General features: G+C 40.6%; 4 protein-coding genes across 8 annotated transcripts in view; 1 reads left to right on the top strand and 3 right to left on the bottom strand.

Annotated features, from left to right (window-relative positions):
* LOC115164433 (WSC domain-containing protein 2) overlaps window positions 1-9,580 on the top strand; it is an 83,763-nt gene extending 74,183 nt beyond the window's left edge. For all 3 annotated transcript variants that reach the window (XM_029716893.1, XM_029716895.1, XM_029716896.1), the window contains 3 exons: window positions 1,949-2,113; window positions 3,602-3,802; window positions 6,632-9,580. In XM_029716893.1, the coding sequence (XP_029572753.1) occupies window positions 1,949-2,113; window positions 3,602-3,802; window positions 6,632-6,990 (725 nt within the window). In that variant the 3' untranslated portion in view covers window positions 6,991-9,580. The remainder of the gene's footprint in view (window positions 1-1,948; window positions 2,114-3,601; window positions 3,803-6,631) is intronic.
* Window positions 9,435-10,456, bottom strand: LOC115164434 (C3a anaphylatoxin chemotactic receptor-like). The gene has a single exon (XM_029716897.1). The coding sequence runs from the start codon at window positions 10,454-10,456 to the stop codon at window positions 9,677-9,679; it is 780 nt and encodes a 259-aa protein (XP_029572757.1). The 3' UTR covers window positions 9,435-9,676.
* Window positions 10,457-13,374: 2,918 nt separating this feature from the next.
* Window positions 13,375-17,658, bottom strand: LOC115164431 (chemokine-like receptor 1). Of its 3 annotated transcripts, XM_029716891.1 has the most exons (3): window positions 17,237-17,658; window positions 13,996-15,079; window positions 13,375-13,732 (listed from the first exon to the last, which is right to left on the bottom strand). In XM_029716891.1, exon 2 carries the CDS (start codon window positions 15,049-15,051, stop codon window positions 14,011-14,013), a length of 1,041 nt encoding a protein of 346 aa, XP_029572751.1. In that variant the 5' UTR covers window positions 15,052-15,079; window positions 17,237-17,658; the 3' UTR covers window positions 13,375-13,732; window positions 13,996-14,010. The 3 variants fall into 3 exon arrangements, with proteins under 3 accessions (XP_029572751.1, XP_029572750.1, XP_029572749.1); XM_029716890.1 differs by having other exon boundaries at window positions 13,375-15,262; XM_029716889.1 differs by having other exon boundaries at window positions 13,375-15,079.
* Window positions 17,659-17,757: 99 nt separating this feature from the next.
* LOC115164432 (chemokine-like receptor 1) lies at window positions 17,758-22,522 on the bottom strand. Its single transcript, XM_029716892.1, has 2 exons — window positions 22,365-22,522; window positions 17,758-18,820 (listed from the first exon to the last, which is right to left on the bottom strand). Exon 2 carries the CDS (start codon window positions 18,802-18,804, stop codon window positions 17,833-17,835), a length of 972 nt encoding a protein of 323 aa, XP_029572752.1. The 5' UTR covers window positions 18,805-18,820; window positions 22,365-22,522; the 3' UTR covers window positions 17,758-17,832.
* Between the last annotated feature and the right edge of the window lie 581 nt (window positions 22,523-23,103).

The following is a 23,103-nucleotide window of genomic DNA, read 5'->3' as shown; positions in this document are numbered from 1 at the left end:
ATGAGAAACAAGATTCTCTGGTTTTATGAAACCAAGATTGAACTATTTGGCCTGAATGCCAAGTGTCACATCTGGAGGAAACGTTGCACCATCCCTGCAGTGAAGCATGGCATCATGCTGTGGTGCATTTTTTCAGCGGCAGGGACTGGGAGACTAGTCAGGCTCGAGTGAAAGATGAATGGAGCAAAGTACAGAGAGAGATCCTTGATGAAACCTGCTCCAGACCGCTCAGGACCTCATACTCGGGTGTAGGTTCACCTTCCAACAAGTCTCTGAATGTCCTTGAGTGGCCCAGCCAGAGCCTGGATCGAATATCTCTGGAGAGACCTGAAAGTAGCTAGGCAGCGACGCTCCCCATCCAACCTGACAGAGCTTGAGAGGATCTGCAGAGAAGAATGGGAGAAACTCCCCAAATACAGGTGTGCCAAGCTTGTAACGTCATAAGCAAGAAGAATCAAGGCAGTAATCGCTGCCAAAGGTGCTTCAACAAAGTACTGAGTAAATGGTCTGAATACTTATTGTCATGTCCTGACCCTAGTAAGATGTCATTTTCTATAGTAGAGTAGGTCAGGGCGTGACAGGGGGTGTTTTGTGTTTTTCTATGTTTTCTATTTCTATGTTTTAGTTCTATTTTTTTCTATTTTTATGTTGTTGTTTTTTGGGGGGTTGATCTCCAATTGGAGGCAGCTGGTCCTCGTTGCCTCTGATTGGAGATCATATTTAAGTAGGGGTTTTTTTCCTGAGTTTTTGTGGGTAGTTTTGTCAAGTGTCCTGACGGAACTGTTGTCGGTTGTTTTGTTGTTTTGTTGAAGTGTAATCATTAAAAAGTAAATATGAGCACTATACACGCTGCGCCTTGGTCCCCTCTATACGACCCGCGTTACGTCATTACACACCACAGACCAGAAAATATTAATTACATCATCAACATGAGAATCATTTCAATACTTATTGTATGACCTCTTATACACTATATTACGCCCAGCCTTTGGAACTTTGGTTTTCCTAGATATGGCTACTATATTGTTATCAATACATCCTATGGATTTGTATACTGCTTTAAAGCACATTTCTGCAGCATTGGTAAAGATGTGATCAATACATGTTGAGGATTTCATTCCTGTGCTGTTTGCAACTGCCCTGGTAGGTTGACTGTAACCTGAACCAGGTTGCAGGCACTGGTTACAGTTTGACGTTTTTTCTTGATGAAAGCCAGTCAATATTTAAATCACCCAGAAAATATACCTCTCTGTTGAAATCACGTACATTATCAAGCACTTCACACATATTATCCAGATACTGACTATTAGCACTTGGTGGTTTATAGCAGCTTCCCACAAGAATGATCTTTAGGTGAGTCAGATGAACCTGTAGCCATATTACTTTAACAGTATTTAACATGATATCCTCTCTAAGCTATATAGGAACTGTTTTGAATATAGACCGCAACACCGCCCCCATTGGCATTTCTGTCTTTACGGTAGATGTTATAACCATGTATTGCTACCACTGAATCATCAAAGGTATTATCCAAGTGAGTTTCAGAGATAGTCAGAATGTAAATGTCATCTGTTACAAGCAAGTTATTGATTTGTGCTGTACAGTGCAGGACATTTGAAGCAATGACTGGATTTCAAAGGCATTATACATGACCTTTGCTATATTTTTTCCTCTATAGTAGAAACACATGTCTGCTCTAGGTCTAGGATGTATGACCCTGAAAGAGCTGTCTATGTTCACCAGTCCTTCAGGGGCTTACAGAAGCCATTGGAGATTCCTACTGTACAGAGACCCTTTGACATTCTCACTCACTGTCCAGCTATTTCAATTCTGTGGCAGGTTAATAAGACTATTTTTAGTAAGGAACACATAAGTCTGTGTATTTAATTTTCTCATTCATTATTGTGTATCACGTGTGTGACCTGTGTTCTATCCTGTGATCCCTCAGATAACCGCTGCATGGACCGGCGCTTCCTGCCCACACGTTCCAAGCAGCTGATTGCCCTGGCCAGCTTCCCCGGGGCTGGCAACACCTGGGCCCGCCACCTCATAGAGCTGGCCACCGGCTTCTACACAGGCAGCTACTACTTTGATGGCTCCCTCTACAACAAAGGTACTGTAGGCCTCACCTAGACGTAAAAGATGACATGGGTACTGGGTAGTCATACATTGGGAAGTCATGCAGTCACTTACACAGTAAAAAATAAACTTTAAGCATTTCCATATATATATACACTACCGGTCCAAAGTTTTAGAACTCCTACTCATTCAAGGGTTTTTCTTTATTTGTATTATTTTCTACATTGAAGACATCAAAACTATGGAATAACACATATGGAATCATGTAAAAACCCAAAAAGTGTTAAATTAGGTTGAGGTTGGGTGATTGTGGAGGCCAGGTCATCTGATGCAGCACTCCATCACTCTCCTTCTTGGTCAAATAGCCCATACACAGCCTGGAATTGTGTTGGGTCATTGTCAAGTTGAAAAACAAATGATAGTCCCACGAAGGGCAAACCAGATGAGATGGCGTATCGCTACAGAATGCTGTGGTAGCCATGCTGGGTAAGTGTGCCTTGAATTCTAAATAAATCACAGACAGTGTCACCAGCAAAGTACCATCACACCTCCTCCTCCTCCATGCTTCACGGAGGGAACCACATATGCGGAGATCATCTGTTCACCTACTCTGCGTCTCACAAAGACACGCCGGTTGAAACCGATATGGACTCATCAGACCAAAGGACAGATTTCCACAGGTCTAATGTCCATTGCTCATTCCTTGGCCCAAGCAAGTCTCTTCTTATTATTGTTGTCCTTTAGTAGTGGTTTCTTTGCAGCAATTCAACCATGAAGGCCTGATTCAAGTCTTCTCTGAACAGTTGAGATGTGTCTGTTACTTGAACTCTGTGAAGCATTTATTTGGGTTGCAATTTCTGAGGCTGGTAACTCTAATGAACTTATCCTCTGCAACAGAGGTAACTCTAGGTCTTCCTTTCCTGTGGCGGTCCTCATGAGAGCCAGTTTCATCAGAGCGCTTGATGGTTTTTGCGACTGAACATGAAGAAACTTTCAAAGTTCTTGAAATGTTCTGCATTGACTGACCTTCATGTCCTATAGTAACGATGGACTGTCGTTTCACTTTGCTTATTTGAGCTTTTCTTGCCATAATATGGACTTGGACTTTTACCAAATAGGGCTATCTTCTGTATACCACCACTACCTTGTCACAACACAACTGATTGGCGCAAACGCATTAAGAAAGAAATAAATTATTTGAACTTTTAACAAGGCACAGCTGTTAATTGAAATGAATTCCAGGTGACTACCTAATGAAGCTGGTTGAGAGAATGCCAAGAGTGTGCAAAGCTGTCATTAAGGCAAAGGGTGGCTACTTTGAAGAATCTCAAATATAAAATATATTTTGATTTGTTAAACACTTTTTTTGTTACTACATGATTCCATATGTGTTATTTCATAGTGTTGATGTCTTCACTATTATTCTACAATGTAGAAAATAGTAAAAATAAAGAAAAACCCTTGAATGAGTAGGTGTGTCCAAACTTTTGACTGGTACTGTATATATATACTTTTTTCTAAGGCTTCAAAGGTGAACGAGACCATTGGCGGAGTGGTAGGACCATCTGCATTAAAACACATGAGAGTGGCAAGAAGGAGATTGAAGCCTTTGACGCCAGCATCGTCATGATCCGCAACCCTTACAAAGCCCTCATGGCTGAGTTCAACCGCAAGTACGGCGGCCATATTGGATTCGCCTCGCAGGCCCACTGGAGAGGGAAAGGTGAGACTTTAGACAACATGTTGTCACTGTGTCCACAATTCAGTCTCTCGTCCTCAGCGAATGCCAATGCTTATTTTTTTACTTTTTTCGATCTACTGTATTTGTGCATTGTGTCCTTCCACTGTCTTGCAATGAAAATGATTCATCTAATCAACTGTCAGTTACACTTTATATTACAGTGCTCTTTAATACACTGTACTTATACTGTACTTAGGGTTAGTGTTGGGGTTCAGCCGAGGTGTGGACATGAAGCTAGAGTTTGGGTTAGAGCTAAGATTACTAGGGTTACTGCTGTAAGTACAGTGCAAGTACAATCATTAGTAATTACAATACTTGTAACAGTAATTACATTAGTATAATTACACAGTAATAAGGGTATGTGATGTAAATTATTGATGAGTCATGACTAGGTGAAATCAACAGATATGAACAGGCTTGGCATACTGTGGATATGCCTTTTCCCCATCATGCTACTGCATGCCCATTTTCAGTGGCTCTCTCTTTATTAAAACCCCCTAGAGTTTACTGATGCACCAGTGCTTTAATCTAAGTAACATAATAAAAAATTCCCCATCAAAACCCAGCAGATCAAACTAGAGATATCTGTTTTTTTCTGCATGGGCTGCGTCTCAATTCAACACAACAACCTATGTCGCATCTGCGGTGGAAAGTGGCAAAGCTACTGCACTGTTTGTCAGACCAGGAGACATCCCGAAAATCTTCTCAAAAAAACGTCTGTAGCATCCAAACGGTTTGGCCTACAAACTAATAAGACCATTCTATAAAAAGGAGACACATGTGTCACATGACCCATACAAATGAATGGAAGTAGTTGTGTGCCAACCAAAATAAGGGGTTAAATGTGTGTAAAAACAATGTGGTTAACCACAGAGGCTTTCAATATCTGAATGATATAATGGGGTTTTGGCCTCATGTTGTAAGATTTTCTCAATTTCAGCTCCTCCAACAGAATTGTTTTTGGTATGTTGTCATATTATAAATGTTTCCCTTCGCACATTTCAGCGTGTGTCAGTAGCCATGGCAACCAGCTCCTATCTGAAATCCCTTGTAAGTTTGAGAACATATTTTCTAAATAAAAATTACTTTGAGCTGATTTCCTGGTGATTTTACAGTCTTTTATGTCCAACAACTTGGGGGCCCAAATAAAATTACCCACGGGACAAATTTGGCCCATTAGCTGTCTATTGGGGAACCCTGCCATATTCCCTATACTGTATATTGCACAAAATAGGGAATATGGTGCCATTCGAGATGGAACCTCTGACTCAGCAGGACATTGTGTAAGAGCCGGCCCTAGCTGTGTGATCACCGGACCCAGGCCTTAGAGGGGGGCTGTACTGTAGGGTGTTATGATGACGTTAGAGTTACTGTTAGAGTTACTGACGCCTTTTAATGCACTGCAGCCTCACAATTACCTTGAATGCAAAACAAATTATTTTGGCGATAGTGTTTGAATGTTACACATGCATAAGTATCGGTAGGCTATGTGTCATATTCGGAAGTGGTCTCTGGATGATTACGTCAAATGATTGAATTTGTCAAAAAGATTATCTTACAATCCCTAAACCAACAATTGTCCCTTTGCTACATAATTAAGTTATTCACACAGCTCCTTTCAGTGTACTGTATTAGCTTTTTGCCCCCCTTACAGGCTAACATTCTGTACATCCTGATGTCAACAACCTTGGTCCATGGCCACTGAAACTGAACTCCAACTGACTGACAAACAAACAAACCTCTATCCATTCACATACTACATTAAAATAGTTGAATTGTACTATCCTACTCGGATTAGGACTGCCTACTGTATTTACCTATGCTTCCTGGCATACAATGCATGAGGTTTGTCAAGAGGGATTCAACAGCTGTAGTGTTTTGGCTCTCCAGTTTTGGTTTCGCTATCTGATAAGAGAACTGTGGCAGACTGTTTCTCTGCTTCACTGCTGCACTTTAACATGCAATGTTCTTCTGCAGTTCACTATGGCAGTATAACTTCCACTCTCATATCATCTGAATCCCCAAGCCTGCACTGCTAACTCAGCAGACTTACACTTTAACAACCATCCCTCTCCTCCTAGTAAAGATACATGCTAATGCAGCCCTAGTTTTGCCTGCCAACTCCTTTATGGACTGTGGCTTGTAAAAAATGTAAAGGTTTCTGCAGTAAAGTATACCAAAAGGGTACGGTGCACTGAACTGTCTTAGCAGTCAACTGAAGGACAGTGTATACTGTAGGGTGCTGGTAGACCTACTGGTGCCACAACAGTAGATCCCTATCCTAGCTGTCACCTGCTCTACAGTATGTCCCGCCCCTGCAGCTCTCCATTGACCCTGGTGGCAAATCCTGAGCCTCCCAGACTGCAGCAGGTCTGTCTGTTAAAAGGACAAAAACTTGATTAATTTAATCCCCCCAAGGAAGCCCGGGTCTCAGAGAAGGCATGTGCTGTGATTACACTTTGGGAATTACACCAGACCTCTTAAATAAAATAATATCAGTGTTTGATGATTCTTCTACAGGGAGAATGGATCCACTACCTAGGGTTCCCTGGGGATGTAGAGAGCTGCAGAGATTGTATTCTAAAATGATATTCAAAATCAAAAATTTTCCTGCTGTTCGCTGAGCTGCTCATACAGCCAATAGTGCCCCATTTATAGGTGTTTTCTTCAAATTTTGGATTAGAATAATTTACATTGGATATAACTGATATATGCTAGAGATCAATTGTGTACCCTTAAGTAAGATTTTAGGCCTTCTCACACAACTCGATCATTTTTCATCTGCTTCTGGTGTTCTGTGTTGTTTTGCAGAGTGGCCTGAGTTTGTGAAGAACTATGCTCCTTGGTGGGCGTCCCACACACTGGATTGGCTGCGTTATGGGAGGAACGTCCATGTGGTCCACTTTGAGGAGCTGAAGAGGGACCTGTTCTCCAAGCTCAAGGACATGGTCCTGTTTCTGGGCCTGGAGGTGGCCGAGAACCGCCTGCTCTGTGTAGAGGGACAGAAGGACGGTAAATTCAAGCGCTCCGGCCTGCGTAAACTGGATTATGACCCGTACACACCTGAGATGCGCACTAGCATTGACGAACTGGTCATGACTGTAGACGCTTCCCTAAAGAAGAGGAACATGGCCGGGGTTCCGAAGGAGTACCGACCAACTCCGAGATAATATCTCCTCTCCTTTCCCTCTCTCTCTCTCGCCATTTCTCACTCTGTTCTTCTATCCCATCCCTTCATTCTAGGATTAATTAATGGCATCCCTGTCCAAATGGCATCAAATATAAAAGTCACATGAACTGAAAATCTGTGTGTAGGAAATACGTTTTTATTTAATATACTTCTCTGTTCCCCTCCACTTCTCTGTCTCCTTCTTTCTCACATCCCTTTCCTTTATTTGTTTGACTGACAGGCACACAACCGTATTGATTAGGACAACAGCATCATACTGTATACTGCTTTAAAAAGGACATTTAGCTACTTGGCTGATGAACATACATTCAGCACAGCACTCTGCACATTGATTTTGATTTGACCTTTGACATTAGGAAACTCAAATACAGACCAATGAAAAGCACTTCTCCCTCTATGCACGTGTGTGCGTTATGACTTAACATGACGGTACAGTAGCTGTGTTGGAAGCACATCCAAGCAAATACTGGCTGGATTACTGACCACAAAATAAAATTCCTGTTCATCGGAAAGTGATGAAAAAGCACTGTAAGAAGTCTATTTATATGCATAATGTGCATTACGAATAGGATCTGCTGCTATCACAGATTAGGAGAACAAATACTCTTTCATGAAATGGTTTGAAATGTCACAAAACCTTTTAATGATCTGTCATTTTCAACTAAATGTTTTGTTTTGTTAGAGATGAAAAATCTATACCTCCACTTGCTGAATACAGTATGTTTGAGAGCAACTAGATTTAAAATTAGGAGGTGGTCAAAACCGTACTATTGGACTTGGATTTGGTTGGCGAAAACCCCCGTGTCCATCTAAAAGAGGTAATGAATGGGACTGAACACTCATCTCTCCATCTACCCCTGTGAACCCACCATGAGGCTAGATCTTCACTCTTCTCATACTTCAGCAGTATTCTAACGAGAAGAGGTAATACAGCACTATCAAACAGCTGCTCTGCTTCTCTGAAGCAGTGGCCTCACTTAAAACTGTGCTGTATCAGTCCTACTGTGCATTACAGCTGTCCTTTTGGTTACTGGCAACAGCTCTGGAACACTAAATAATTAACCCTCCATAGTTTATTTTGACCATCAGGCTCTATGGAACACTCCGGACTCTTGTCAAGACAGCCCTTTCAATAACTAGCCTCGACTCATCGACAGCTTGCTCATCCTTGGTCTCCTCAGATGTGGTCAGCCAGACACATTGCGCATGATACATTTATTGTGGATTTATTGAACGTAGTTTTCTGCAAACAGTGCTATTTTGAAACTACCACTTCTGCTAAATGACTCTGCAGAACTTGCTGCTTTCCTTATAATGGTGGTTTGAAGCAAAATTATAATGTGGTGCCTTTTCTGTCAGCTGACTGTTGGCTTTAAGTTGAAATGTAGGGAAAATAAAATGATTACTAATATCAAATATTATTGGTAATGTGAATATATTATTGATGATATTTGATATTAAACAGTCCGCTTAATGCATCATCAGACACACTAGTGTCAAGAGTGTTCTAGCTTATGGAACAAAATACCAAGGATGTTGTTATGCAATTATTACAAATATTGTGTCAGTGCAATGCACTGATCGAACGTTTGAGGACACACAGATTTCCATTTGGCTCATAGATTTCAATACAGGCTGGGAAGAGGCAGGGTTAACAATCAATAATAGTATGCCACCTCACTGTGTGGTTGAGGCACATTAGATCAAGACTGTGGAGTTATCAAGCATACCCAGAGAGTTTAACACTTCAAAGTATACCTTTTTATGGGGGGGCAGTCAAATTTGCCTGCCAATAATTACTCAAACGCACCAAAATCAATCAAAATGAATATTGTGTCGCTGAGGGACTTCATAACTAAGAGATAATGAAGGTTCATTATTTAAATATTTGTCTTCACTTATTTAACTTGAATATGATCCAAAAAGTGTTTCACTGTAAGGTTAATACAGCTGTACCATGTACTGTAGCTGAACGCTTACTACCCTAAAGGCCCAAAAGGCATTTATTCAAGTTATAGATGATTTGAAATTAGAGTTTTCCCCTCAATGCTTTTTTTTCTTGACATACAATCCCTGATCATTTTTGTTGAAGGTGAGTAATGCTGAAAGTGACACACCCCATTTTCTAGATTGCTTTGGTATCGCAAAACGAGCTATATAATAGTCCCAGCCATAGGTACTGCGCAACAGAGAATAGAAAGCTAAAATACATCAAAATAATCTGCAAGTGAAGCATTTGATTTTGTACACCCAGCACTTTATGTTGACTGATGTATAATGTGCGCGTGTCTCTATTGGTCACATGTAGAAAGAGTGCAATGAAAGAAAAAATTCCTTCCAAAATATACACATATATTTTTATAGTATGTGCAACAAAATGAATATATTTATAATGCAACAAGTAAATGGGAGCTATTTCTTCTATTTTTGACATAGGACTTTAACTTTGAGTGTTTTTTGCTTTCATTGACAGGCTAGCACTATCTCAAAAGGGGTGTCACATTTGAATGTATTTTGTATGGAATGAATGTAATGTGATTATACCCAATAAATAAGGTAATAGAATGGAAGTAAAGGACTGCGATTCCAAATAAACATGCAATCTGAAATAAATGTTGTATGGTAGTAAAAGTACACCAGACGTTGGTTAGTATGTATTTAGTCCATCATATCTTCAGACCTTCATGAATAACAGTTAGATAAGCTTGATCCCTGGCTCCGGATTGCAGTATAATGAAGACATGGTAGGGCAGCCAGCCGATGAGGAACATGGCTATCAGGGCAGTCATGACTCTAAAGGACTTGGAGGACATGGTCGTCCTGTTGGTCCTCAGTTGCAGGGGGATGACAGAGAAGCAGAAGATGATTAGGAGAAGCGGGAGCACAAAGCTGCTGATTAGGTGGCTATTTTGGGATGGGTAGTTGTTAAAGTATGTTGTTGTGTAGTCTGTGGTGACCTGACAAAACATTATGGAGGCAATGCTGAGTGCAACAGAGATGACCCAGGCAAGGACCAAAACTGCAGAGGCCATCCTCACGGTACACTGGTTTTGGGCCCAAACTGGATATACGACCAGTACATAACGGTCAACACTCATGATGACCAGGAGGAAGATGCTGCTGAACATGTTAAGGAACATCGTGAAAGAGGTGAACATGCACATGAACAGCCCAAAGATACAGTCTTTTGCTACCATGTAGATGATGTTGAAGGGGAGACAGGCACAGAATATGAAGTCGGAGATGGGCAGGCTGAGGTAACAGTTGGTGTTGACGGTCTTCTTCATCTTGAGACCAGCAATCGAGAATACCACCCAATTCCCACAAACCCCCAGCAGGAAGATAACTACCAGGAGGGAGGCGCATGAAACCTCTGTGAAGCATGTCTTGTGGGTTTTGAAACCTATGTACTTGGGAGGAGTAAATTCATGAACTGACATTGACATTCAATTTAAAATGTATAATGAAGGGAAAATAAACCTACACCTAAACCTGGTCAGGTACAGCATCCAATACAAAACATTAACTTTGGCCCTTTGGACATTACAGAGGCAGCAGGCTCATATATGATGCATGCTGTTTTGCAACTGCTGGGTAACTAATGTAATGACATGCCTTTTTCAATAAACTGTTCATGGCATACACATAAAGATGGTTGGACACAGCAGTTTGTTTCTGTCACATGACTTTTAATTATTAAATACATTAAAACAATGTGCATTAAACAAAAACAGTATTGTGACTGTAAGCTAACCTAAAGCCTAATAAGTGTACATCAATTAACTTTCTATTTCTCAAAATATTGGATTTAATCAGAAAAAGGCAGAAATAGTCTGCTGCAGAATTACAAATGCAATTCAGTTAGAATGTGACAATGCTCTTTCTGCTTCCCAGTTAAGTTCATTTTAATAAGCAGCTTCTCTTTCTGTGGTTTACCATAAATAATTACAAACATGGTCCAATATACAAACAACAGGGGTAGGCATCCCTGTTCCTGGAGTGCCACACATATAACAGGATTTTGTTACAACTAGGCGCCACACCTGATCAACCGAGCTAATTGATAAGTTCAGTGATTGCATAAATTCAACACACTGGTCTTCCAGGTCGGTTAAATCAAACACATGAAGTGCCTGCAGCACTCCAGGACCAGGGTTGCCTTCCTCTGCAATACAAGATTCTAGCCTATTCATCTTATTCATCAGATAAACAAATTAAAGAGGTAGATTGAACAGAACAATGGTTGTTTTTTTACAAATGCATTAACAATTCCAACTTCCAGTGATCTGACAGTTGGTGAGGTGGGCTGAATTACATGGCATGGTACAAATCTGATTACATAGAAACCTGTCCACAACAAGATGGGTGATGTATGGCAGGAAATATAAATGAAGAGTTTTGTTCCAAAACGCAATATGCAGCGATCCAGACGACCACAAATGATTTGTTTTGGATAGGGCTGGACGATATGTTGTGTATGGATGTTTGCAATAGCTGAGGCAGATGTATACAGTGCATTCGGAAAGTATTCAGACCCCTTGACTGAAAGTATTCAGACCCCTTGACTTTTTCCACATTTTGTTACGTTACAGCATTACACTAACATTTTTTTAAGTTAAACTTATTTACATAAGTATTCAGACCCTTTGCTATGAGACACGAAATTGAGCTCAGGCGCATCCTGTTTCCATTGATCATCCTTGAGATGTTTCTACAACATGATTGGAGTCCACCTATGGTCAATTCAATGGATTGGACATGATTTGGAAAGGCACACACTTGTCTATATAAGGTCCCACAGTTGACAGTGCATGTCAGAGCAAAAACCAAGCCGTGAGGTCGAAGGAATTGTCCGTAGAGCTCCGAGACAGGATTGTGTCAAGGCACAGATCTGGGGAAGGGTAGCAAAACATTTCTGCTGCATTGAAGGTCCCCAAGAACACAGTGGCCACCATCATTCTTAAATGGAGGAAGTTTGGAACCACCAAGACTCTTCCTAGAGCTGGTCGCCCGGCCAAATGAGCAATTGGGGAAGAAGGGTCTTGGTCAGGGAGGTGCCCAAGAACCCGATGGTCACAAAGTTCCTCTGTGGAGATGGGAGAACCTTCCAGAAGGACAATCATTTCTGCAGTACTCCACCAATCAGGTCTTTATGGTAGAGTGGCCAGACGGAAGCTACTCCTCACTAAAAGGCACATGACAGCTCGCTTGGAGTTTGCCAAAAGGGACCTAAAAGACTCTCAGACCATGAGAAACAAGATTCTCTGGTCTGATGAAATCAAGATTGAACTCCTTGGCCTGAATGCCAAGCGTCACGGCTGTAGGAAACCTGGCACCATCCCTATGGTGAAGCATGGTGGTGGCAGCATCATGCTGTGGGGATGTTTTTCAGCGGCAGGGACTGGGAGACAAGTCAGGATCGAGAGAAAGATGAACGGAGCAAAGCACAGATAGATCCTTTATGAAGACCTGCTCCAGAGCACTCGGGACCTCAGACTGGTGTGAAGGTTAACCTTCCAACAGGACAACAACCCTAGGCACACAGCCAAGACAACGCAGTAGTGACTTCGGAACAAGTCTCTGAATGTCCTTGAGTAGCACAGCCAGAGCCCGGACATGAACCCGATCAAACATCTCTGGAGAGACCTGAAAATAGTTGTGCAGCGATGCTCCAATGTTCCCCAAAATGTATGCAATACATTTTAGAATAAGCCTGTAACGTAACAACATGTGGAAAAAGTCAAGGGGTCTGAATACCTTTCTGAATGCACTGCATATACACTGAGTGCACAAAACATTATGAACACCTGCTCTTTCCATGACATAGACTGACCAGGTGAATCCAGTTGAAAGCTATGATCCCTTATTGATGTCACTTGTTAAATCCACTTCAATCAGTGTAAATAAAAGGTTAAAGAAGTATTTTTAAGCCTTGAGACAATTAAGACATGGATTGTGTGTGCGTGCCAGTCAAGAGTGAATGGGCAAGACAAAATATTTAAGTGCCTTTGAACAGGGTATGGTAGTAGGAGCCAGGTGCACTGGTTTGTGTCAAGAACTGCAATGCTGCTGGGTTTTTCACGCTCAACAGTTTCCCATGTGTATCAAGAATGGTCCACAACCCAAAGGACATCCAGCCAACTTGACACAACTGTGGGAAGCATTGGAGTCAACATAGGCCAGCATCCACGTGGAATGCTTTCGACACCTTCTGGAGTCCATGCCCAGATGAATGGAGGATGTTCTGAGGGCAAATATTAGGAAGGTGTTCTTATTGTTATGTACACCCAGTGTACACTTCAAAGTGTGTGAATAGTCTTTCTGCTCTTCGTACTGTAAGCAGTGTGATGTTCATTTCCTTTTAGAAGGTAGCTTTTTTATCAGCGGTAGAGATATGTTTCAGCTTAATTTACACAAATTACCACAAAGAGGTCACAATGATTTCCCCTCAAAAAACATTTCCCCTCAAGAGACATGGCTGTCAAAAAGGAGGATTTCCTGTTTTCACTGTGGTTGAACTATGAGCTTGGTCACTCACTGAAACAAATGGACTTCTGCTTATAAGATTACAATTTTACGATCTACAATGACACACATTATACAGAGGTTATTATTATTAAGTTATTAGGTTGTTATTTCAATATGTCTAGTAAATAGGTTATAAGCCTATGTTAGGTCACGTCACTACAAAGATCACTCCACAGCAAGGCCTCCATCGCATCCTGTATGTGAGATAATGACATTCAAATTGGTTGGAAAAAGTTACGGTAGGAAAATATATTGGAGCTCATGGGAGAAACAAATCAAACAGATAGACGTTTTAACATGAGACAAAGAGCACTACATGTGATTATACAAATATATGACAAATATAACTAGTCCATTAGACCATAAAGTGAAAATACACCTTACATGACATTTCTACAAGACAAAGCGTTGCTGAACAAAATTGTGTTCTTAGTCTCTGCAGCCACTGAGGCCTTACCATCATCATAGAGATTTAGATGTGTGTGGAGGTTCTGCGGCTGCCCTCCATGGAGCTGGACCTGGAGAGGTAGCGGCTGGTGGTGCGGCCCTCCTCTCCGATGGCATTCGCCATCTTAGACAGTATGGAGCTCTTGAATTTCTGCAGGAAGTCATTGCCCATGAAAACATACAGCACTGGGTTGAGGAAGCTGTTAGCTATGGCTACAGTAGTGCCCACCATAAGCCCAGCTCTTATAACCTCCAGGTCGTAGATTTGGTGGTTCAGCTCAAGCAGTACAAAGACATGGTAGGGCAGCCAGCAGATGAAGAATGTGGCTATCAGGGCAGTCATAACTTTGAAGGGCTTGGAGGACTTGCTCATCATTCGGTTGGTTCTCAGTCGCAGGATGATGACAGAGTAACAAAAGATGATGATTAAGAATGGCAGCACAAACCCACCAATGAACCGACTCACTGCGATCATCTTGTGGCTGTGTTGGTCTCTGTAGTTATTGAAACACTTTCTCATCCCTAAATGGGTTTTGACGTCTCTGAACACCATGGAGGGGATGCTGAGGGCGACAGAGGCAACCCAGGCCAGAACCACCACTACAGAGGCCTTGCCCATGGTGCGGTGGTTCTGAGCCCACACTGGAAACATCACTGACACACAGCGGTCAACACTGATGACGACCAGGAGGAAGATGCTGCAGAACATGTTGAGGAACATCACGAAAGAGGTGAACTTGCACATGAAGAGCCCAAAGATCCAGTCCTTTGTCACCGTGTTGATGATGTTGAAGGGGAGACAGGCACAGAATATGAAGTCGGAGACGGCCAGGCTGAGGTACCAGGTGGTGTTGACTGTCTTCTTCATCTTGAGACCAGCGATCCAGATGACCACCCCATTCCCACAAACCCCCAGCAGGAAGATAATTACATTGACCACCAGGAGGGAGGCGCATGAAACTTCTGTGAAGCATGTCTTGTGGGTTTTGAAATCTACATCCTCGGAAGGAGTAACATTGTCATAGGTGTAATTGCTAAAATCATTATAATCTGTATAATCCTCCATTGTGTTGCAGTTATGTGGCTTGCAATCCCTGGGAAGATAAGATATTGTCGTTAGGAAACTGTTGTTCTCAACCCTTTACTTCAGAGTCTTCTAGCCATGGGTAATTTACATGTCTGTTTCTGAACATGTCCACTTCAAACAAATCTGAGGTGGTCTATTTGGTAAAGAGCACCGCCTTATACCAACTGTTAGGTCCAAAATGATTGGCACCCTGGATAAAGATGAGAAAAAAAGACTGTATAAAATAAATAATACAAATACTGAGCTATATTGCATGCTCAATACAATTTCTCAGAGAAGGAGGATTTTGTTTAGAAGTAAAAAAAATAATTTAAATATGGTAGGGGACAAAATTATTGGCCCCCTTGTTTTCATTACTCCAGCACCCTTCCCTTGCAAGGATAATGACACTGAGCCATTTTCTAAAGTCTTTTATGAGATTGGAGAACACATTGGGAGGGATCTTAGACCATTCCTCCATACAGAATATTTTTAGATCCTTGATATCCTTTGGTTTAAATTGAAGAGGGCAGTCCATAAGTGCAGACAAAGGTTTTCAAAGGGGTTCAAGTCCGGAGATTGAGATGGCCATTGCAAAATGTTGATTTTGTGGTTAATTAACGATTTCTTGTGGCCTGGTAGAGGCAACCAATTTTTTGGCTAAAATGTCCTGGTACACTTCCATTTTTTGACGCCAAAGAGCTCTATCTTCATGGCATCTGACCAAATATGGTGGTGGATCTTTGATGTTATGGGGTAATTTAGTTTTCACTGTTCCTCTTTTTATTATTTGGTATTTTTTTACTTGTCTTTTCCTACTACCACTGACTTTTTGATAAATACTTTGAGGGCAAATGTGCTTGCTATGATTGTGGTATTTTGTTGTCTCACCTAGCTATCTTAAGATTAATACATTAATTGTATAAGTCACTCTGGTTACGAGTGTCTACTAAATGACTAAAATGTCAAATCTAAATGTAAAATGAGCAAATGTATAAGTGTAAAATAATGTAATTTCTACAAAAAATGTAGCATACAAAATAGCTCAGTTTTTGCATAATTTTGCCTATCTTTATCTTTATCAAGGGTGCCAATAATTTTGGACCTGACTGTATGTGCTCGTGATCACGTGGGTTGGAGTTCCAGGCCCATCGCTACTTTGTCACAAACTCTCTCCTCACTGTTCTCCTACTACCGTGTCCTCCCTCTCTTCAATGAAAATTGAAAAGGAAAAGGCTCAACGCTCACCATTAAAAACGTCTCTTAAGGATCTGCCGCTTTTTTAAAATGTTTGCCTAAAACAACATACCCAAATTTTAACTGCCTGTAGCTCAGTCCCTGAAGCAGGGATATGCATATTCTTGATACCATTTGAAAGGAAATACTTTGAAGTTTGTGTAAATGTGAAAGGAATGCAGGAGAATATAATATATTAGATCTGGTAAGAGATAATACAAAGAGTTTTTTTTGTACCATCATTTTTGAAGTGCAAGAGAAAGGGCACAATTAATTATTCTTGCCCAAGCGCAATTAAGACTTTGGCCACTAGATAGCAGCACTGTATGTGCAAAGTTGTAGAGTGATCCAGTGAAATCTTGCATGTCTATTCAAAATGTTGTATCAAGACTGCCCAAATGTGCCTAATTGGTTTATTCATACATTTTCAAGTTCATAATTGTGCACTCTCCTCAAACAATAGCATGGTATTCTTTCACTCTAATAGCTACTGTAAATTGGACAGTGCAGTTAGATTAACAAGAATTTAAGCTTTCTGCCCATATCAGATACAGTATGTTTTTGTTTCTTACAACCTCATGCTAATCATATTAGCCTACATTAGCTCAACCGTTCCACGGACGGGACACCGATCCTGAAGAAGTTTTAATGTATTTTTAGCAAAGTTAAAAGCTTCACATTTTGGCTTTCGTCAATGGCCTTCATCAATTTCTCCCTCTCTTCAATAAAATACTGATGTCTATAGGCCTATGTGAAAATGTAAGATACTTGTTTTGCAAGTGTTGAAAACATCCTCAATTATAGATGTATTAGCTATTGCCTATATTCATTAAATCAGTACTTGACAATTATCCAATCAATTAACTTAATATGTAATCTATAGCACAAACATAACATTAGATGATCTTGAAACAATGGTCCCGAAATGAAGGAAAAGACAATAGCCTACCTTACAGACCAATTGATGGTGCTGACATGTCAATGTCCAGTGGTGCTTGTCAATTGACTGTCACTTGTGAAATCCTACCACTCCTCTCCGTTTTTGACCAATACAACAGCACTGGCTGACTGTGCAGTTTCCCAAGCATGTCCATTCCACTCCACTACTTTCAGTACTCTATTTGGCTTGGTAGCCCCTTGTTCTAAGTATTGTGTCACACTATGCCACACTGTTGGTGTCACATTTTTACTATGGAAAATTGTCAAATTTTATTGAAAAGAGATATTTTCAGAAATGTTAATGGTTATGTGTTTCGTCAAATCTTTATTCGACAAGCATTTGAATTGAAAATAAACACAGGTTAAAAACAAGAAGTAATGTAAGACCTCAAGAGGTCTTTATATACAATGTGTAATTAATTATACATACAGTGAGTTGTTAACAAGACAATTTTATAAAGTATTTATTACAATTAATAAAAAATATTTTAGATTTTGCATAATATCACTATTTATAACTACATTTCAAGCTGTTCATAAATTGCAAATTGTGTTTACAGTATGTTGTTTTCCCATTACTGCTCAAGGATATTATCCTCCTTATGGTTAGCGTGTCAGGGATGTCATCTCCTCATCCTCCTCTCTGTTGTCCTCCATCTGAGATGGTCCTCTCAGGCTCTGTTCCTTCTTCTCCTGCCATATGCAGATGATAGGAGAGATGCAGCTGTTTAAGACTGACAGGGCAGTGGCCGGGGGCAATGCGTATGTGAACAACCTGCTGCCTGTCCCCATTGTGACTTGCAGCACAGAGAGACTAATGACAGGAGTCCAGCATAGGAAATGGGCAATAGTCACAGGTCGAATAACCCATGACCTTAGTTGGTTGTTTCCCATGCTGTTCATGCAGCAACAGCTGACACATCTCACACCCAAAGGGAGCAGCAGCCCGAAAATGAAGCGACTGATCAACACTGCCATCAATCTCTCCCTTCCTTCTTTAGACATCTGGGAGCTTCCAGTATAGCCATAGTTGTCAAGGCAGACGTGTCCATCGACAGTGTACTGAACCTCCCTGGACAGTAGAGATGGGGTACTTAGTATGGCCCCAGTGAACCAGGACAGCAGGACCATGTTGGTGGACATGCGGTGTTCAAAGCATCCAGGGACACTCCAGCACAAATTCCAGAAGGTGATCATCAGTGAGACAGAAAACATGTTCATAAACATCACGTAGGACCCCAGCTTGCAGACAACCTTCCCAAATGTCCAGGAGAAGTAGTTCCAGGCAGTGATCAGGTAAAGTGGGGCGAAGAGGCAGAAGACGAGGTGGGTGACAGCCAAGCCAAGGATTAACATCTGTTGACTCAGTTTCTTCTTGGACCTGCATTTTACAGTCATGAAGATGACAGCAGAGTTGAGCAGTAGACCCAGCAGAATGTTGGCTGAGTACACTGACACATACATGTATCTAAAGCCAGCCTTCATCTGATACATCTCAAAGATGACTGGGGACTGGGAAGGTATTGCCACTGAATCATCATAGTCATCATAGCCTGATGTGTTGAGTGAGTCAGCCATGATTTCTGTTTTTACCCTAAAAAAAGGAATGCAATGATTCAGTCAGAACAGGTCCTGTCTGTAATGACTGCATCTGCATGCTAACTAAAAGAACATGACATGCTATGTCCTTCCAGTTATCCAGTAAATCATTTTTAATCAAATAAAAACATGCATCTTGCACTGTAGGTAGGCCCATACTACAACTTGTTCAAGTTGTACTTGACCACTACAACCTTTTCTTAAGACTGGATGTATTCAATGCGGCAACACATACAGTGCCTTCAAAAAGTATTCACACCCCTTGACTTTTTCCACATTTGCGACCCGTTTCAGGAAGCTAGGTGTATGCGCTAGGCATATGTTGGATGTCACTACTTCACAGGAGAGGCATTTGAACGTAAAAACATGAATATTTTCAAAATAAGTTTTTTTTGGCTGAAATGCCTTCTGGAACATGTGAAATTTCATGTGCCTTAATAATAAATGTGTATGCCATCTGTAAATACAAATACTATTGTTAAATGACAAGCCTAAATGGTTTAGCCATGGAAAAGACAGGAACCTTCCTGCTAGCCATGATTGGCTGAGATAATGGATGGGCTGGACACGCCAAGAGATTAGTTTGGATTGGTCTGCCATGTAGCACGTTTCTGTTCATAACATGAGCTGCTCAGTATGTGTAGATAATCCTTGCTACCACGGCGTTTTAGAAAGATATTTGCCATGGAGAACTGCAAAAGTGTTGCTACTACTCTCAACAACATTGCTGCCCTGAATTTAGCAGGGCAGCAATGCTATGGACAAAGATCAGTGTGAAGAATTACTTGACACAACGCGGGCCAAACAAGTTGTACAAACAAAAAGGAGTTAAAGGAGTTACAGTCTGCCGTGAAGTATTCATCCATGTATACAGGTAAGAGTCTAGGTACATTTTCAGATAGTATACATTTTTAATTTAGTCAGAAAGTTTTTTCATTGCAAATTAAAGTGTACTGTTAGCTAGCTAGCGAACATTAGCTTGCTGACTCGCTAGATAACCTTACGTGTATGATATGTGTAGTAATATTATTCATATCTCAGAAAACCATTTGTATTGCTAGTTATAGCCTAACGTTAGCTAGCTAGCTAACATTGAACCTAGTTGGTTAGCTTTAGCTATCTGCAGATGCATACTACAGCATTTCAGGGATGGTGGCTAGCTATGACAGTCTGTTTGTATTGCTAGTAGTATGGGTTGGGATTATGGCTAATTGTTTAGCTAGCTAGCTACATGTTTAAACAACAGTCCTCTTTTACAGATGATTACATGACCCCTCAAGTTAGCCAGGTGTGTCTGGGGGTGATTATGGCCATCTATTGTATTTCATGAGCATGTGTACATGTCAAGACAATAGTGACCCATCCGCTATCCCCCAGATGTGGCTGGGGGATAGTTATGGCATTTCTTTCACATGACCCATCAATTTAGGCAAGTGTGTCTGGGTAAGCATAATCTAATAATCATATAATATTTATAAAATATTTTTATTTGGACACTTTCTGTTTTTGATATTGCTACTATGCAAATATGCAAGTAACCATTTCACTGTACCGTTTACACCTTCTGTATCCTGTGCATGTGACAAATAAATTTTGATTTGATATAGTGTGTGTTTACCAGAGACGGTAATGTGAAGAAAAACATGACCTGCACTAAAGTCAGATCAGGATATAGACCAAGGACTAGATAAAGTGTATTTTTACCTGGAATTTTTCCTATTGTAGATTAATACTTTCACCCCTTTTAGTATTCTTTGGTTGTTTAAAATACACTACCTTACTCACTCTGTTTAGCACATGGCCTCATGTGAATCCTTAAAGAGATCGGTGGGGCACAAGCTTAAGAGGTTGTGAACGATGCTAAATAGGTGTAGACAACAAAGAGCTCTCCAGTAGGTGTGCCAAAAAATTAAAGGGCCACTTTCTCAACGTAGGTTTACCAGTTTATCAGCTTTCAAAGCAGAATTACATTCCCATTGTTTTGCAGCTCTGAGTTTATACTTTTATCCAATGTAAAAAACACCATTCCAAATTTTGCAACATAAGACTGAATCGAGGTGGTCGGGCACATTTTGTTGTGTTACAGCCTGAATTTAAAATTGAATAAATGTAGATTTTGTGTCACCTACAGACAATACCCCATTATGTCAAAGTGGAATTATGTTTATGGAAATTTTTACAGATTAATTGCAAATGAAAAGCTGAAATATCTTGAGTCAATAAGTATTCAACCACTTTGTTATGGCAAGCCTAAATAAGTTCAGGAGTAAAAATGTGCTTAACAAGTCACATAAGTTGCATGGACTCACCCTGTGTGCAATAATAGTGTTTAACATTAAAACAAATATAGGACTACCTCATATCTGTACCCCAGTGGAGGCTGCTGAGGGGAGGACGGCTCATAATAATGGCTGGAACGGCGCAAATGGAATGGCATCAAACACATGGAAACTATGTGTTTGATGTATTTGATACCATTCCACTTATTCCGCTCCAGCCATTATCACGAGCCCGTCCTCCCCAATGAAGGTGCCACCACTGTGCTGGACCCCACACATACAATTATCTGTAAGGTCCCTCAGTTGAGCAGTGAATTTCAAACACATATTCAACCATTAAAGACCAGGCAGGTTTTCCACTGACTCGCAATAAAGGTCACCTAATGGTAGATGGGTAAAAAAAATAAAAAATTGACATTGAATATCCCTTTGAGCATGGTGAAGTTATTAATTACACTTTGGATGGTGCATCAATACACCCAGTCACTAGAAATATACAGGTGTCCTTCCTAACTCAGTTGCCGGAGAGGAAGAAAACTGCTCAGGGATTTCACCATGAGGCCCATGGTGACTTTAAAACAGTTATAGAGTTTAATGGCTGTGATAGGAGAAAACTGAAGATGGATCAACAACATTGTTGTTGTTGATCCATCCTCAGAGTGAAAAGAAGGATGTCTGTAGAGAATAAAATGACTCCAAAACATGCATCCTGTTTGCAATAAGGCACTAAAGAAATACTGCAAAAAATATGGCAAAGAAATTAACTGAGTACCAAGGGGCTGAGTACTTCTCTAATCAATATATATTAGTGTTTTAGTTGTATATATTTTTTGGGACTTATGTTTGAATTTTTCTTCCACTTTGACATTACAGAGTATTTTGTGAAGATCATTTCCCCCTCAAAATTACAATTAAATCCATTTGAATCCCACCTTGTAACACAACAACATTTGGGAAAAGTCAAGGGGTGTGAATACTTTCTGAAGGCACTGTACATCAATTTAACCTCACCTACTAAATTCATAACCTAGAACCAAACAATGAGTTTAAGAAAATGTTATACTAACTAAAAAGCTATTCCATTAAACAAGTTGTTTGTAGCTTAAGAGTGGCAATAGCAATGGTTCTAATGTCTGTGTGGCTAATACCTTATGAGAAAGATAAGAGTTAAAAGGAACACACCAGAAAATGGTTGCATTTTACAGGACATTGACAAACACATGCTGTTGGTGTAAAGATTCCCACTGAAGTTAACCTTACCTTATGAAAAAGATTTAGAATATTCCGTTGAGAAAAAGTGCAGCTTCCAAATATCATAGCAATGTGTTGTTATCATTGAGCTCCTTCAGAAATGATTAACAAACATGAAGAGACTCGTCGACATTTCAGGAATGAAAGAAGGACAAGTTAAGAACCCAGTAGCATGGCGAATGGGGACTTTTCATCAAATCAAATGAAATTTTATTGGTCAAATACACATGGTTAGCAGATGTTATTGCGAGTGTAGCGAAATGCTTGTGCTTCTAGTTCTGACAGTGCAGCAATGTCTAACATGTCATCTAACAATTCCACAACTTCCTAATACACACAAATCTAAGTAAAGGAATGGAATAAGAATATATACACATAAAGATATGGATGAGCAATGACAGAGTGGCATAGGCAAGATGCAATAGATGGTATAAAATACAGTATATACATATGAGATGAGTAACACAAGATATGTAAACCTTATTTAAGTGGTATTATTAAAGTGACTAGTGATCCATTTATTAAACTGGCCAATGATTTCAAGTCTGTATGTAGGCAGCAGCCTCTCTGTGTTAGTGATGGCTGTTTGACAGTCTGATGGCCTTGAGATTGAAGCTGTTTTTCAGTCTCTCGGTCCCAGCTTTGATGCACCTGTACTGAACTCGCCATCTGGATGGTAGCGGGGTGAACAGGCTGTGGCTCGGGTGGTTGTTGTCCTTGATGATCTTTTTGGCCTTCCTGTGACATC

Source organism: Salmo trutta, chromosome 27 (assembly GCF_901001165.1).
Source record: "Salmo trutta chromosome 27, fSalTru1.1, whole genome shotgun sequence".
In the NCBI taxonomy this organism is placed as follows: domain Eukaryota; kingdom Metazoa; phylum Chordata; class Actinopteri; order Salmoniformes; family Salmonidae; genus Salmo; species Salmo trutta.
Note: the sequence above shows the minus strand (reverse complement) of the source record. Positions and strands in the feature narration are given on the sequence as shown.

Coding starts and splice junctions, on each gene's coding strand:
- LOC115164434 (XM_029716897.1), bottom strand. CDS start 10,456: ATGTCAATGTCAGTTCATGAATTTACTCCTCCCAAGTACATAGGTTTC.
- LOC115164431 (XM_029716890.1), bottom strand. CDS start 15,051: ATGGAGGATTATACAGATTATAATGATTTTAGCAATTACACCTATGAC.
- LOC115164432 (XM_029716892.1), bottom strand. CDS start 18,804: ATGGCTGACTCACTCAACACATCAGGCTATGATGACTATGATGATTCA.